At 36.4% G+C, this 16,939-nt stretch overlaps 2 protein-coding genes across 5 annotated transcripts in view; both read left to right on the top strand.

The window, feature by feature from the left end:
- The first annotated feature begins 693 nt into the window (after nt 1–693).
- On the top strand, nt 694–4,125 carry LOC105249648 (zinc transporter ZIP1). The gene is made up of 4 exons (XM_011255269.3): nt 694–1,388; nt 2,804–3,152; nt 3,539–3,706; nt 3,815–4,125. The coding sequence occupies exons 1-4, from the start codon at nt 1,042–1,044 to the stop codon at nt 4,022–4,024; spliced, it is 1,074 nt and encodes a 357-aa protein (XP_011253571.2). The 5' UTR covers nt 694–1,041; the 3' UTR covers nt 4,025–4,125.
- Nucleotides 4,126–5,774: 1,649 nt separating this feature from the next.
- Nucleotides 5,775–16,939, top strand: part of LOC105249647 (calcium/calmodulin-dependent 3',5'-cyclic nucleotide phosphodiesterase 1) — a 95,601-nt gene continuing 84,436 nt past the window's right edge. Inside the window, exons 1-2 of one of the 4 annotated variants that reach the window (XM_011255265.3) lie at nt 5,775–6,467; nt 7,660–7,962. In XM_011255265.3, coding sequence (XP_011253567.1) covers nt 7,866–7,962 — 97 coding nt within the window. In that variant the 5' untranslated portion in view covers nt 5,775–6,467; nt 7,660–7,865. Of the gene's footprint in view, nt 6,468–7,504; nt 7,963–14,874; nt 15,462–16,939 lie in introns of those variants that run through there. The other 3 variants (XM_011255264.3, XM_020027046.2, XM_011255268.3) reach the window with 3 other exon arrangements.

Here is a 16,939-nt window from a genome sequence, read left to right on the forward strand (position 1 = left end):
TGGAGGGAAAACGAAAGAAGAAGAAAGTGGAAGAAAAAAGAATATATACAGAAAGTAGCTGAAAAGGTCAGATATATGATCTTTATGACCTACGCTGAAAAGTTTAAAAAAGACGCATGATATATACTCGCTTATACGACATTTAATATCCAAGTTGCATGCGAGGTGAGGTAAAGAATAATTCATTTTAAATATAATTGGATCATTATTTATGACATTTTATGCGTATCGTAAATATCAATGTGAAAAACTTTGTGCTTTCAAATAAAATATAGATAAAATTGCTATATATATTTGCTCTTTTATCGCAATCGAATTGATTAAAGTTGCATCACAAGCTCCATCGAATTTTTTCGGCGGTTTTTTCTCATACGCGCAAGTATTATCGCTAGTACTTATTTTGCAAAATCGATTTCTATTTTTAGCTCTCGCGTCAATCGAATATTATTGTTGTAGAGAGCAAACATTCGATTTGACCAACAATTTGTTGAAAGATGTAGCATCGTATATCAGATTTTACAATGTTTGAAATTTACATTCGAATTGTCAAAACTGTTCAAGACTGTTTGTTTTTTTTTTTTTGCATCGTTGGGCAATAAATTAAAATGAAAACCCGATCGATAACGCGCGTCATGAGACTAGCAATAAAATCGTCCAGTCAACTTTCTCGAATGTTGAATGTTGACCAGTAGATAAATAGCGACTAATGTGACAGTAATAAGTATCGAGAGCTCTATCGGTGTTATCTTTCGTCAGATTAAGGTCGTGCCTCGAGACTCGAGACGTGTCTGTGCGCAGAATTGTTGTGACGCACAGAGGGTCATCGGAGCTGCCTTCTCCCAAAGTGTTTCTCTTTAAACAAAGATCAAGTTCGAGGTGGAACCACGACGACAAACATCTCACGTTCGATGGTAGGCGAGAAGGGATCCCGTACGTCAAGTCATCGCTTAGTCTCACGAAGCGGGACCAATCTCGGGGAATCAGTCTCGGTAGCAGTCGAGATCGCGGTAAGAAAAGAGATCACAACTCGACTACTAGGCGATGATGTTCGCTAACGCGGTACAAGCGAAGCTGGCGTCGATGGTGCTGATCGGCGCCGGTAGCTTCTTCATCGGCATCGCGCCCGCCTTCTTCATCTCGAGCGTGCAACGTCTACAACGAAGACTGCTGCTCTCCTGTGCCCTTTGCTTTGGCGCCGGTGTCCTCCTGGCAACCTCGATGCTGCACGTATTGCCGGAAGTGCGCGAGGCTTTGCCCGAATACGCCGAACTCATGTTCTCCTGCGGCTTCCTCGTACTCTACCTGGTCGAGGAATGCGTTCATTACGTTTGTCGAAGCGGCGATCACGTGGCCGAGACGAATCCTTCCAGGCAAAGCAACGAGCGAGGGTAGGTACGTGCGTCGAAAGAGCTTCGTGTGGACTACAAGCTTTAAATATTCTCTTAAATATTTTCTTAAATATTCTTGCATCGAAGAAGCGTGTTTATATCGATGTGTGAAAAATGATTGATGGTCGTAATGCATTTTAAAGCTGTTTTACAATTTATCTTACTCTTGCAGTGCGCGTCTATTTCATACAAAAGTATATAATTTAATTAATAGTGAAAAAAATAATAACTACAGAGAGAAAGAGAGATTTGGCTTACTTTTTAATTCTGAATATTTTTACGATTGACATGTAATAAAAACGTATAAAAATATTGCGATAATAGCAATCAGATCATTCGTTATCATCGATAACCGACGAGACAATACTTATTCGCGGTGAAAAATCAGAGACTGTCGTATAAAAATTATAGAATGATTCATGCCGAGTTTTTATGAAAAGTATTTTTGTGTAATAATAGTCAAAATAATTGAATAAATAAACAAATTTTGACTGGCAAGACTGGGAAAAATAATGTAGATATAGTTGTAACATATATGCAATCTAATTTCTTTTATTTTACATTTTTTATTACTTGAAATCCAATCTCGCGAATGATATCAATTTCAAATAGCGATATTTTTTCGGAATAGATTATACGAACGCTTTGAAAGTTTTCTTTCAAAGTTTGCCTTTTCCGTCATCAGGGAAGATTTATACAAAGATAAATTAACGGATCTAGCTTGATGTAAGAAAGAAAATGGTCAACGATACGTTATTTTTTGCGATTTTCCTTTGTTCGATGCGGGTGGAACTTGTAGAAATAAATTCTAGTATAAAAATAGTATAAACGATAGCGATCTCTTGTGAAAAATAATCGTGTTCAATCGCACACTCAAACAATCGATCCTTTGTTCTCGAATAACTTCTTTTAAAGTGAAAAATGAGTTTATATCCAGTAATAATGTCCACACGAATGTAGAAAATGATCGAGCTCGAGACATTGTTGGGTGTCGATATTAGATATCAGCTTTCATGTTGCTAGTTTATATATATAAGATTGCTATCGACACTCGAGACTTTTTGCTATCTACAATAAGAATCGAGATCGAATACTTTAATAATGTATTTATGTATTGCAATAATGTATAGTATTTCATATCCGAGTTTAAATTAATTATTTATTTAAATTCATCTGCATTTTTAATATATATGTATATAGATTTTCAAGAATTATATTTACAATTCTCTTCTCATAATCTTTTCAATTTCAAAAAATGTATATTTATATGCTATAATATTTCCTTGTTAGGATGATTTGTGATGATGAAAGACATGATTAAATGCCGGTTTAAATTTCCCCGCTTTCAATGCGCATATCTTTGCATAATTCTGGTTTTGCTTCTCTTTGATGGAATTTTGTCTCTTGAATTTCAGTTGTTTGAACTGCCGAAACCATTCCCATGAGGTCGGTTACAATGCCACCACACAAGATAACAAAGTTTACGTATCCGAAGGAAATACGAGATTACCGCTTAATCATCGACAGAGTTTCTTTGGTAACAATAACACCAATAGCACATGGGCGTCTAGCGGCTATGGTGCGACGCGATGCAACGTACACGACGGTCCTTCGTCGAACGAGGAGACAACATTTTTGTGTCATGGAAATCACGGGGAGCAATGCACCGATGCTAATACTGGTCTTGCTGGTCTTGCCTTCGCCCTCACCGTACACGCCGTCCTTGAAGGACTTGCGATAGGGCTGCAAACGCAAATCGCCGAGGTGTGCTGCATACAATCTAAATATAATAAACCCTGGGAAAAGATAAATTAGAATCCACACCGTGGATATATATACATATATAATAGTATAGTGAATAATCATTTAAGTATAAAATTTCGATAAAACGCGAAATATTTTAATGTTTAACTCTCTTCAATAATATTTAAATTTGAAATTTAATTACTAGATAAAAAAGCTGGAAAAGAATATTATATATTTTTTCTATATATTATATATTTGTACGATACAAAACGAAACAAATAACGTTGTACAATAATGCGGAATATTTTCCAACTCGTAGGATACTCTCAATTTTATTATCAAATTCTTTTTAATAAATATGTATGGGTTTGATTTATGCAGTGAGCATACATCATTTTTTTCAGGTGTTATTGCTGACTGGAGCTGTAGCATCGCACAAGTTTGTCGTCGGCTTCTGTTTGGGATTAGAAATGGCGGGAGTCAGCAAATCTGTGCCTAAATTAATATTTGCAGTTTTCATATTCGCCATCGGATCTGTCATTGGAATCGGTATCGGCATGCTAACATTTCAGGTGAGAAAAAAATTCTTTCGTTAGATTTTCATTTATAAATCAACTTTTTTAAAATATCATTGGATAACATTTAATTTTATTGTTTATTTCGAATGTGCGTACATGCAGGCAAATACAGATTGGTCAAAAGTGGTATTGCCGATCCTGCAAGGTCTAGCAGGCGGAACTTTGTTATATGTTACCGTGAGTGAGGTTCTTCCGAGGGAAAGAACAAAATGGCATAAAAGTTTGCGCAAATTTGCAGGTATTTTTCAATTTTTTTCGGTACTTGTCGGATTTGTCGTTATCTTTCTTCTTAACAACTATGTGGGTGAGTGAATTCTGGTCATAATAGATTTCAAATTAATTTGCTAAAAAGAACATTGTATAAAATCTTAAAACCTGATACAATTTACGTTGACTTGTAATATTTAGTTTACATAATAGTTTAATAATTAGTTAAAAAAGTGATTGTATATGTACTTTATTGATTTTGTAACAAAACTATAATTACTTATTGATTTTGTAACAAAATTATAATTGCGATTGAAGAATTAAACTCTTTCAACGCAATAATAATGAATGGGTTTTTAACTTTTGTATTTTTATACACACATCACATATGTAATATAGAAAATCCTATAGAAATAGTCTATATGCACGAACGCGTACAAATAGTATTATGGAAAAAAATCTATTTTATTTTATTCTATAATTAATTTCTTATTGCTTCATCGTTGATTAAAAATGTGTGTTTGACAGAGTAATAACGAGTATCGCGCCTTTCAATGTTAGACTCTTTGATAGTTTAGTAGAGCGCGAGTTATTATTTTCCTTTATCTCTTTGATACGATACAATATTTAAAGCGTTAAAAAGGCCTCTTTTCCTTTTCGCCCATTTTATTCTAGTCCGCTGCGCGAGAAATTCGCGGTTCATATTCGCGAAACGTTTTTGCAAAGATTATCGTTGGGGAGTCGTATTCTTCGACGTGGTTTTTCGCGCAAAAGAAATTAATCTTGTCGCAAAAGAGAACGTTAATTACGCGGAACTACTTAAGACAGAAATGGCCCGAGTTTCTCGTCGGATTTACCACAAATAGGAAAAAACTTATAAGTTTCATCGTGCGTCCATTCTTCGTCAAATTTCTTCGCTGCATAAACCAACAGCAATTCCAAGAACGGACTTGTTCCATTAGCGAATTACTCGGGCATAAGAACGAGCAGCTTTAAAAGGACACATGTATTTGAAGTCTTAAGTGAGTATAAGAAAAATATAGCGCGAACGAGATATAAATAATCTTGTAATCGTTTTCGATAAAAAAAAAATATCGTTTATCGAGTGCGTAAAATATATAAACGGACGAAATGTAATGATGATTTTAATTATTTTGTTTAGCGGTGCGCATTTGACGGCTATACGAAGGGAAGGTGGATGCTCCCGATGATCGATAGCGCACGAAGATTAGATCAAGATCGCTATTGACGTCTATTACACGCCTGTATCGCGTTTCAGCGTTCTTTGGCGTAACGTACGGGGAGGCGATAAAAGAGAGCTCTCGTTCCTTTATTAGAAAATTTAAAGTCGACGGAGCGTTAGCTAACGCGACACGAGCCTCTCCCCTCTCTCCTTCTCTCTCTCTCTCTCTCTCTCTCTCTCTCTCTCTCTCTCTCTCCCGCGGTCCGCATAGAATAAGAAACTTGGATGAAATTTCACGGGGAATCCGTCGTCTTACGATAGCCTACTTTTCTCCCGCTTTTCTCGCGCTCGGTCGAACAGACGTAATTTCGACAAATGGACTTGGCTGCCGTGGGAAACAAAAGAACTCGGCCGCTCGCGGCGGAAAGAAAGACGTATTTGCGGTTTTCAGCAACCCCACGATTAATCTCTTTTTCTTAAATGTCAAAGCGATTCTCGCGACCGAGTAGTTTATCACCGAATCGTGCGCTTTATGCGCGCCGCACCGACACCCACGCACGGGAGCGCTCGTCATCGGTCCCCGTCGAGGCCATCTTACGTAGCGTAGTATACTTATTGTTGGTTCTTGCGATATTTATGAAGCTCGAGAGCGCGCGGCTGACGCTTTATATCGTACGCCGTGAAGTTCAGCGCGCATGTTGCCGCGCGAGGCCGCCATCTTTGTCTTCTTCTCTCTCTCGGCACGACCCGCGACATCGTCGCGTCACTTGATCGTCGCGCGGCCACTCGATGTCGCGTATTTATCCGTTACGAGTGATCTCTGTGCGTGCGCGTCCCGAATCGGTCGCGCGAGTGTCAAAGTGACGGACGATCGTCGCGCATTTACCCCGCCTTCTGCATCTTTATTATATTATTCGTGTGATTTAAACAATATATCGCGAATTATCTATCTGTTCCAAATCCATCGCATCACTCGTCTAATCGCGCATCCCAGGTATAGAGCAATTCAATAATCTCGTTGCGAGGTTTTATTGTATTAATTGAGTACAATAATAGTACAGTAATTATTATTATTATGATTGCGCGTTAAAATAATGCTAATGTAATAACCTCGTATACATAATAATTGTCCGAGTGAAATCGCGTGAAATTTGCCACACATTCGATTTTCGAGCGCTCGAATATCAAAGTACAACGCGCATGTCGCCGCGCGAGAGAGGGCGCCATCTTGGTTTTTCTCTTCCCGTCTCGATCGTAGTCGCGCAGTGATATCGCTCTGTGTTTCGTGCAATTTTTATTCATCACAAGTGATCGTGCGTGTCGAACGAGTCGCGCGAGTGTCGAGTAAAGTGGTTGACGGCTGGGGTACTGTCACAATTAGCAAGTATTTTCTCCATTTTTCAGTCGCTCGCGTTTCGATTATGTCGATATGTTTTGAAAAGGTTACGGTGTATTTCGAGTCTTTTTCGAGTTGTCGATCGCTAATCGTTTAATCGGTTGTAGAGCAATCGAATATCCTGTCTCGCGAAATAATAATCCAATATAATAAATTGTTGATATCGGGAGCGACGTAAGGAAAGGTAGCGGTATATAAAGTTTGCCATTCACAAGTTGACGTTCGATCATCCGGATCAGTCGTCGAGTGCGATCCGCCATTTTTTAGTTTCGCGCGCTTCGAAATCAGTCAGCTCGTCGTTCCTTTCGTCGAAAACGAGGTACGCGCGAGCTACACGCGCCGATAATTACCTCCGATTACGGTCGGTGTCGGGTGAACATTGATCGCTACGTTCGCAATAATTGCTAGGTATGCGCGATCGGCGATTTAATCGTGTTTTCGTAATCATGAACATGTGCGCTATAATCGTTACATCGAAACGTCCGTCGTTTATATCTCGCGTTATTTACTTATCCCGAGTGCATCATATCGCTGCATCGCTATTATTGATCGTAAACAAACCCGCTTTATTTAATCTCCTAATCGTGCCCGTTTCGAGAACATATGTTTACCGTATCGAGTGAATTAATTTGAATCTAATTCGAGTTTGCGATTTTGCCGAAACAGCGAGTCGATCTGTCTCCTACATCTTTTTCCCTTAATTTTGCATACTTTTCAATTCATTTTCTCAGAAACAAATTTTGACGGATATTATAAAATCGCGTGGAAATTTACAAAACGAATTAAGTTTCACGAGAATAATATAAAAAATGTATTAATTTAATTGTATCCGCGACATTTATATTTTTTATTTTGTACAAATTAACTCGCGTATAAAAGTGTTGTAAAATCGTCGAAAATAAGAGTAAGTGCCCATTTTTATTCGTATCGTTTCATTTCACGCAGCTAAATATACAGCTAAATGTACAGCATATTGCGCGGCAAATTAATATACGATGACGATTAGTTATAGCTTATAGTCCAAGCGCACGATTGAATGTACAGACAACGTTCTCTCGTGAAATGGTCGTTTATCCATTTCCCACTACGACTACGACGACATTATCCCAGCGACAGTATCTCGTTCGTTTTCTATTCCGGTGCATGTACTATTTTCATTAGAAGGAAAACACGCGCGTAAACATGGCGTATACAGCGCGTCGAGCAAAACGTCAAGCGTTTGTAGCATTACGCTGTGAAATTGGAGAACGCGATAGACTATAGTAAATTAGGTTGAAGAAAAGACGCTTACCGCTTTAAAGATTGTTACGTAACGCGATCGTAATTATCTTCTCTTCGCATATTCGTATCGTGTGTGAGTTATCTGGATGGAGGAAGTGAACCGATGTCAGAAATCGCCGAGAAGTTGGCGCCGATGGAACAGCTGGCGGATCTGGCCGGGCGGTAGCACCGGTGTAACACCTGGTAAGTAAATCTATTTATTTATTATACATGCAGTTTGTTTATTTACCCGATATCACAACACTTTTTTCCATTTACCTTTATTCGTATTTCATCGACAACGATCTCGAGCGTAACGCTTGAAATTTTGTATCGGGGGCGACGATGAATTTTTTTTTTATTGGCTTCTAGAAATATACAATATTTGTGGATATCTTGTATTTTTTAGAGATTTTTCAAATTTTTTGTAAAAATGCTTTTACAGGAAAAATAAAACGAGATGTATTCCAGCAAAAATCTTTTATGAGATAAAATAATACGTACAAACAACATATTTTTGGATAGTATAAATAAAGCTGATTAAAGTACATTACATAATAAGCTTAATTTCAGAGCTGAAAGATACTTATAATGGAAACTGCGTTGCCAACACTTTTCTCGTACGAAATCCTTATTTTATAATCTGTGGATAGGGAACTGCTTTTGTTTTGTATTTGAAGCTAACATTGTCGTGCGATATTTCATTTCATTATTCTTTTACTTTTCGCTAAATGGAATGTTTTAATATTAACAAATATTTTTTCACAATTTCGCATTGTGCGAAAATATAAAATAACAAATATTGATTTATAATCGCTTATGTATATTAACGTAAAAAAAACGACATATATTTTATTGCTTGTGGAATGATAAAATAAAGTTTGTTATTTTCGCGCAAATTATCATTTATTATAATGAAATAAAATAACAATCGCGTTATTTATAAAATTTATCTTTTATAATTATCTTTATCAAATCACACAATTCTTTCAGATTATAAAATTATTACATTTATTAGATTTATTAGATTTATTAGATCGTGGGGTTATATGGTTTTATATTTTTTTAACAAAGAAAACGTGAGATGAAAAAAAAGCAAACATGCATAGCGCACATTTTTAAAATATACATTTTTACAAATATTACATAGAAGGATATAAGCCGTTTTTTGAAAAAATTGTTCGAGAGTTAAATTGATTTTCATATTAATGGTTATCATCTCGGAATAACGATCGTATCCCCGCGGCGGGGCTTAAGCTATCTCGAATTATGACGGCAATTAAGCGTTGCAGCAATGTTTACCTTGTAACAAACTTCTACTGACCAGTTTACCTTCGTCTCGACTCCGCTCACCGGTTTACTCCCCGGTGAGATTAGCGCGGTGATTTAATTAACGTTAGAACACCGCCGACAGAAACGTAGTTTGTCCATGGATAAGTTATTGCGGTCCCAGATGATAGGAAATTTACTTGTCAACAAAGAACCGTATGCTGTCGTATTTGAAATATACGTGAACGTCTTGAATATCTGAAACCGATCTTGTGTTTCCTTAAATAAGATCCTAAACAAGATTTAGAGTCAGAATTTCCAATTGATTTATATGTAACCAAAGAACAATTCTGTCAAAAAGTTTGAAAAATACATTTTGTATTGTTGTATTTTTACATGCTTGAGAAATTAATGAATATTACTCTTCTTTCGTGCATGCGTGTACTATTTAAATTATTTCAGAGCATTTATATTATTTCGTATAGCGTTGAAAATGTATTACGTGGAAAATTACTGTGGTAATATCTTTGCGATAGCGAGATTTTTTTCGTTAAATCGATGTTACATTCTCTCGATTTAAAAGGCATTATCTCTTTTTGAACATAAAAGTCATTCATTATGAATACATCATAAAAAACCGTTGAAATCGGGATTAGTATTTTGATTTTAAACGGTATTTTAAACGACAATTTCGATTTCTCTTTCTCTTTAATTCCTGGATTATTCGGTTTATAAATTTTTAATCAGCAATTTGCCATTCGTTTATACGAGTATTAAAATGTTACATTTAACGAGGCGCGTGAAATATCGGTCGCCTTATTAGTTGCCTGATTTTGATCAATTTGCACGTCCCATAGCCAAATCCTATATATTCAGATAGCACGTGAAACGAACTTTTGCGCGTTTCAGCATAAATCGATTTCGGAAATTATGCCCGCACGTTGTGTTTCCGTTATTTACCCGTTGATGCGAAACTTGTTTTATGTCGAATAACGACGGACCGACTCGTTATAGAGCGCTTCTGTTCGATGCCATCGCTTATGGGATCGAAAATAGAATCGTTGATGAGATTTGTCGAAGAGCTACCGGGCGCATTAATAGGCGACAGGCCTGTGCTTTTAAACGATGTTAACCCGACATCCTTTCTCGCTATTAGGAATACCAATAGAGACGTTCTTCGATCGGATCCTTCGAGGTTCTCGCTCAGACTCTAATATCTCGGTAGAAAACGTCGAACGGAGGCGGAGAATCCAAAATGACAAAGAGAGAGAGAAAGAGAGGGAAAGGGAGATCGCGCGAGAATGATCGAAGAGATGAAAAGGCGATGGGTAACGAAAGAGAACCAGGCATCGAAAGGTATTTGTTAATCGGTTCGCAGGAATTCTCAATATAAGGGAGAATAATGAACGGTTCTTATGGAGGAAGGCGGAGGCCATTCTCGATCGTTCCCTCCTTTTCTTTTTTATAATAAATGGCAATCTTAAATCATTCGTGCGCTTGCTTTTCAGTTTTCGTCAGTTGCGGCGAACGATACTTTTCTCGTTCGATATCAAATTGTCAAACTTTTGACATTGAATTGTCAAATTGCTGGTAATGCGCTGTGCACTTTCTGCTAATTTTGCCGCTCGTCCTACTTTTCGAGAAAGTACTCGGAATTTTTCTAAACACGTCAAATCACAATCCATTTGATCGATCCGATTTCGTCATACTTTTATCATTATGATGGTTCTGGGCTTGTGCTTTTAGTCCATCAATTTGTACTTGATGGATGCTGGTCAAAAATTTTGTTATACTTGTATTAATATCGATTATAATGATTCATTCATATAATAATTACTAATAATAATTAGTAAATTATCAATATAAATTATAATAGAAATTATAATAGAAATTATAATATAATAGAAAAAAAAAAAATATATATATATATATATATATATATATATTTATGTACAAATGTTTTTTCTTAAAATCAGAATATACAAATTTAACATATTGTATGTAAAGTACTAGACTAGAAGATATTTAAATGTAATCATGCTTAGTATAGCAATCAAGCGTATTCGCATAATCCCCTCTTTTTTTATACAATACCTCATGCATATAAAAAAGTTTCTCATGTTTGAATCGGTTGAGGATAAGGGTGTTTTTACATTCGTATTTTTCTTTCGGCAAGCATCACGCTTATTTCGTCCGCTGCTTGGACCACTGCTTTCTCGTCATGAGAGAAATGCTATTCATAGGATAAAATGCGCGAGATATCTCATTGGCTTATCCCTTTTTTCTTGTAACAATTGTATATATATGATTTATATGTCGTTCCATGTGAATCGTGCTCTTGTCATAAATTGTTAGCTGAAAGACGGTAATCCTCTCTGTAGTGATGTACGAGTTTATTATTCCGACACTAAATGTCTGCTGCTTCGTCCCTAGTTCCGTAAATTCTCTGCGTTTTAAAAAGCGTCATATATCTACGTAGAAAGCTGGTTAAAAGTACTTTGCTTGACTCTCGCGAGATATTAATTGCATGTCATCGAAAATGGAGGGCTCGACAAAGAAGATGATACTCTTGTATCATGTTATTTTTATATATTGCGCTGCAAAATATTAATTTAGCGTTTTAAATAAATTTTTGCGCAATTTTAAATTGGCTCGTTGTCTTCCCATCATGGGATCCCATGATTGTACGAATGTCGATTTTAATTAAATGTTTTTAAAATGTTCTCACCACCTTCTTGTGAAAAATGAACAATTCGCTATGCTCGATTCTCTCTTCTCGATAGAGAGAGAGAGAGAGGGAGGGAGGGAGAGAGAGGGAGAGAGAGAGAGAGAGAGAAAGAGAGAGAGAGAGAGAGAGAGAATCGATTAAGGTACAACGAAAAGAAATTCTTTGAGATTCAATGAACTGAAAATGCATCGTAGATCGAATAATTAGGGTATGCAATGTAATATGTGTGCCAGGGCACGTGGGCAACTTCTGACGTCACATCGATATATATAGAAATTTTTCGGACATAAAATTGAACAAGGGATCAGTAATTTAGCACAAATTTTCTTGCAATATTTTGCATTTATTTTTTACTCGACTCATTTTTAACTTTCGTGAAATTCTTTTTCTCCCTCTCTTGTCTCTTCCTCTTTAGATAATTTATAAATGCAATAAAATTTAAGATATAATTCTATTTATTAATTTCATGTGTCGTGTATTGCAGAAAACATTTAAACGCATAAAATACAAATCAAAATATATATCAAGATACGTGTATATAATTAAAAAATATAATTAATTAAAAAATGTAAAATGTAATTAAAAAATGTAATGGATAAAATTATAAATAAAATTCTGTCTTGGATTTTGTTGCGAATTATAGATCGTCTATAGAGTCTAAAGAGTCTAAAGAGTCTAAAGAGTCTTTAAAGAGTCGTCTCTTGCGATATGAATAGCTTTGATCACTAAAAAAATCGATATATATATGTATAAAAAAGTAACGCTATATGTATGTAATATTATGTTGCATGTGTATGTGTAATATGCGTTGTGTGTAATAGGTAGTTTTAATCCGCTTCGTTTGCGACTTTTTATATGCGCGTGTTTTGTACATGTGTAATTTTTATGATGCATAGATTAGTTTTTATATAGAGACTCATCAATCTTGGCCTTTTTCGGAATCATATTTATGGAGTATATGATAATTTGATGAATTTTGTAAAAAAAAATGCAAATGAATGTTCGTTTAAGTAGCCAAGAAATCGCTGAAATATCGTTCTGCACATATAATATGCGCAATATGTTACGTCAGATGTGTCGATATCACTCGCCTCGAGATAGATGAAATATCGTTTTATTACGTAAAACATAAACGGGAGTTTTTCATTTCATTCATATTCAATGAATCTCATTCGTTACGGTTAACGTTCAATTGTGGGTAGTAATTTTAGTGATTTAATTAAAGGATTCTGGAAATTTTTTAAATTCCATTCTTTTACAAATTTTATTCCTAAGCTTCTAATGCTAAGCCTAATTTTTTTAAACATTAGTAAAAAATAAGTAAAACTGACGCACACTATCTACATCTTGCAAAATGTAATAACATTTAAATGAAGAAAAAAAATCAAATTTGTTACAAATATTTTTACGTATATCTCACGTCATTTTGTGCACCAATTAGATTTAATGGATTTAATGGATTGGAAATATGTATGATAATACTATATATTGGGCAGTTACAATTGGTGATGTTTGAAATGTTTCTTATTAAATGTATTCGAATAGTATTTTCTTCATTGCAGCGTATAAGAGTACTGACAAGATTATGACGACGATAAAGAAAAAGGGAGAAGATGAAGGAATAGAGGGAGGCAGGAAGGAAGGGAGAGAGAGTGCTTTCTTCTTCGGATCAAGCATCGTAGATAGCAAACGACGCGTGTCACCATGGTAGAATATCTCTGCCAGTCTAGGAATAGCTCTATCGCGTCCAGGCATATTATTATCTTTGCCATTAAAACATCCCCTTTAGTTAGCATTTCACCTTGCAACGAGGACAAAGTATCAGCGGTACGGCGCGGGGAGCGTATCACTCCGGCAGAGCCGATCTTACACGTCGTTGATCGACAAAGTGAACCGACACCATACACGTATTAATATCTAGGGTCCCTGTGCCTGTCACCCTCTCTGTATTTCTTCCTATCCTGCTGATTTTAACGCTCGAAGTCTTCGGCTCACTCGTTGCGAGAGAGAATCGCGCTCTGAAATCCGTGCGACGACGACGAATAAACGCGCGAATCTAAATTATGTTAAAACGCGCCGATCGTGTTGGCACACAGAATCGCAAGACCAAGATTATTTCATCGTGAAAGCTACGTCTTGAAGCGTGACAGCGACGATGGATGGTTTATTCTACACGATACCTCGCTAGAATAAACACGATCTCAATTTTTACGAGAAATCAGATAGATGTGTTTAATTTGCAGAATCGATATTTCCTGATCGATATCAAGTATAAAGATTGCTATATTTTCTGAATCACGCACAAGCGAGTGAAATTTGCCGATTTACAATTATGTATGTACAATTGCTAGACTGGATAGCAAGGACTTTTGGGAAAGCTTTATATATAGATGCAAAGATATTGGAAGCGCATTGGAATAAGGAAAGAGAGAAGAAAACTTTGAACTTGTTATGCTAATCATCCTTTTCTTCAAAAGTTAACGCAATTTTCTCCCAATATTATTTTGACCTGAAAGGCTTCTCTCTCTCTCTCTCTCTCTCTCTCTCTCTCTCTCTCTCTCTTCGTACTTTCTTCTTGACCTGAAAAACCCGATTGCGGTTTACTCTCCGATAGTTTATTATTATTTTTATATCATAGATTGTGCCATTTCCTTATTATTTCATTTTTGAGCTCCAAACTCCATTTAATATATTATCTATCTTTATCTCGTTGTTGCATCACGTAGAGTAATTGAGACTTTAGATAAGTAAATTTATTCTCAGTGACTTTTCTTTATGATGTAATCAAACGTATATTTACATTTTAATAAATTTCTAAGATAATTATATATTAATAATTGAAACAATTTTTCAAGATGCACACGTATCGGATTTTTATCCCTAACAGCAAAAATATCGTCGTATTCTATTTGTATGATAGTTTTAAATAAATTCGTTTCCTTGCGATACCGCTACATTATACATCATCTTTCGCATCCGTGTGTGCGCATCAACGATTTAAATCATCCCTCGCCCGTTCCGCGTTCCCTTTATATTTAGCCTCTATAATCCTCTCTCCTCTCGAGGTAGCTGCAAAAAAAAGAGACGCAACGCTGCCACCGGGGTACAGTTCGCTTCCGGCGCTCTGGAAAAAACGTACCCCGTTTCTTTTCCCGCGAGGATCTCGACGCGCGGTTCGTAACCCGGTGATCTTTGGAGAGATTCGCGCATTCTGTCGTTGCGCACGCATATCAGATTTTCGCGGGATTCGTCGTCGTCGTCGTCGTCGGCGTCGCGGCGCGCCGCGTTCGCTCACTCACGGACACGGGGCCGTCAGTAGCCCAGCGCCAGTCCGTCGAAGTGCACCTACCTATCCACCTCGACGTCGTAGGTCGGGGTATGAGAGTGCCAGTGTGTGGTCCCACCGCACTCTCATCCTCAGGAGATATAGCATCCCGCGCGTCATCCCGCAATCCGGATGACCACCGTCCACCGTCGTCTCGTCGCGCGCGTTCGATGCTTCGACCCCTCGTCATCCTCGCGCCGCCCTTGCCTCGTCGCTTTCTGCCTTCTGCCTGCGTGTAGCCGCGTGCGAAGTGTACTCGCGCTTCTCTTCTCTTACGCTTTTTCTCTCTCCCCACTAGCTTCCCTTTTCCCTCGCCCTTTTTCCTTCGTCCCGGCGTGGACGTAAGCTTTCTGTTTCATCGAGTGAGAAAGGAAAAAACCGGTGACTCTTGTGTTTTATTGTCTTTGTAATCTTCTTCCCTTTTCATCCCTCCTTCCTTTTCTCTCGCCTCTCTTTTTTTTCCCTTATTCCCCCCGGTTCGAATTTACACGTCGGGAAAATTGAAATGCCGATCATGAACGTCTTCTCCCCTCGAGTCTCGTGTGTGTGAATCGTCAATTTGACACCTTTTCGCAACTTTATACTTGTAATTTGTTCTCCGGTTGACTGATTGCTTTTCTTTTTTATCATGATGCTCTCTTAATGGTTATAACACATAAAACAATTTTAAACAAGAAACAAATTCGACAAACGATTTTATTTCTATTTAGCGAATCACACATTTCGGCGATGCATTTTTTCTATTTTCGATAAAAGAGTAATTTATAAATACGTATTTGATCGACGCGCATTGTTTTTTCCTCGCATTTTTGTTTTTTTAATCGTGAAAATTTTAGAGAGAATTTTTGTTTAATAGTTTTAATTAAAAAATTATAGACCATTAAATATTTAAAAGCGCTCACGAGTTTGTGATATTTCCGTGTGATTTTGTATAATTAATGCGCATTTCGTTTTTGGCTCTGTTTTGCAAATCTTTCTTTTGCAGCATTTCCAGAATTGCGCGTTTTAAGCGATGAAATGGTTGATGATATGTATAGATATGCCTTTAAAAGGATCGCATATTATGAGAGAGCTTGTCAATTGTAACATAAGAGCTCACATGTAATTTCTCTTTTTGATTTTATTGCTTTTAATTAAAGTTCCACTTTTAATTCACTTAATTCATCTATTAAATAACTTATATCATCTTTTATTTTGCGAGTGGATCAAATTTTTTAAAGGAAAAAATTCTAATTTCGTATCTTAAATCCTTGATTAACGATTAATTTCTTTTTGTATTTTTCATCAATTCTATAGAATATATAATGCTCTTGAATTTAAAAATTTATTTACTTTTGTATTAAAATTTAAATCTATGGAAATATGTTTATATGCAATGAGAAAATATTTTTAAAATGTAGACATTTTTATAAATCTTGATAAATAATGGCTAAAAGCGGCGAAAATGATATATATTTCTCGATGATTACATGATTCTTTTTACAATTTTTTACCGAAAACACCAAACGCACGTTTCCAATCACGAATATCTTCCACTTTCATCGTATAACCATTCCCTCGGGCAGATTCCAATTTGATTCGGTCTTCCCAGCTTTCCCTTAATGATCTGCAACTGTTTCCCAACTCTTATAGTAGGCAGAAATACCGATCAAAGCAACATTTCTCACATTATTAATAATTTATTCTGATGTGATATAAAATGAGAATATTAACTTTCGAATGCAGTTTCCGATCCTTATAACACTTGTGGTTTTTTGTCATTTCATTTCAATTTCAATTGACGTTAAATTATGTGTTGACCAAAAATAATCTAAAAATATTTTCAATATTTTGCAAAAGTCACTTTTTTTATTAAAAAT

Source organism: Camponotus floridanus, unplaced genomic scaffold (assembly GCF_003227725.1).
Source record: "Camponotus floridanus strain SB8 unplaced genomic scaffold, Cflo_v7.5 scaffold1, whole genome shotgun sequence".
Classification (NCBI taxonomy): Eukaryota; Metazoa; Arthropoda; class Insecta; order Hymenoptera; family Formicidae; genus Camponotus; species Camponotus floridanus.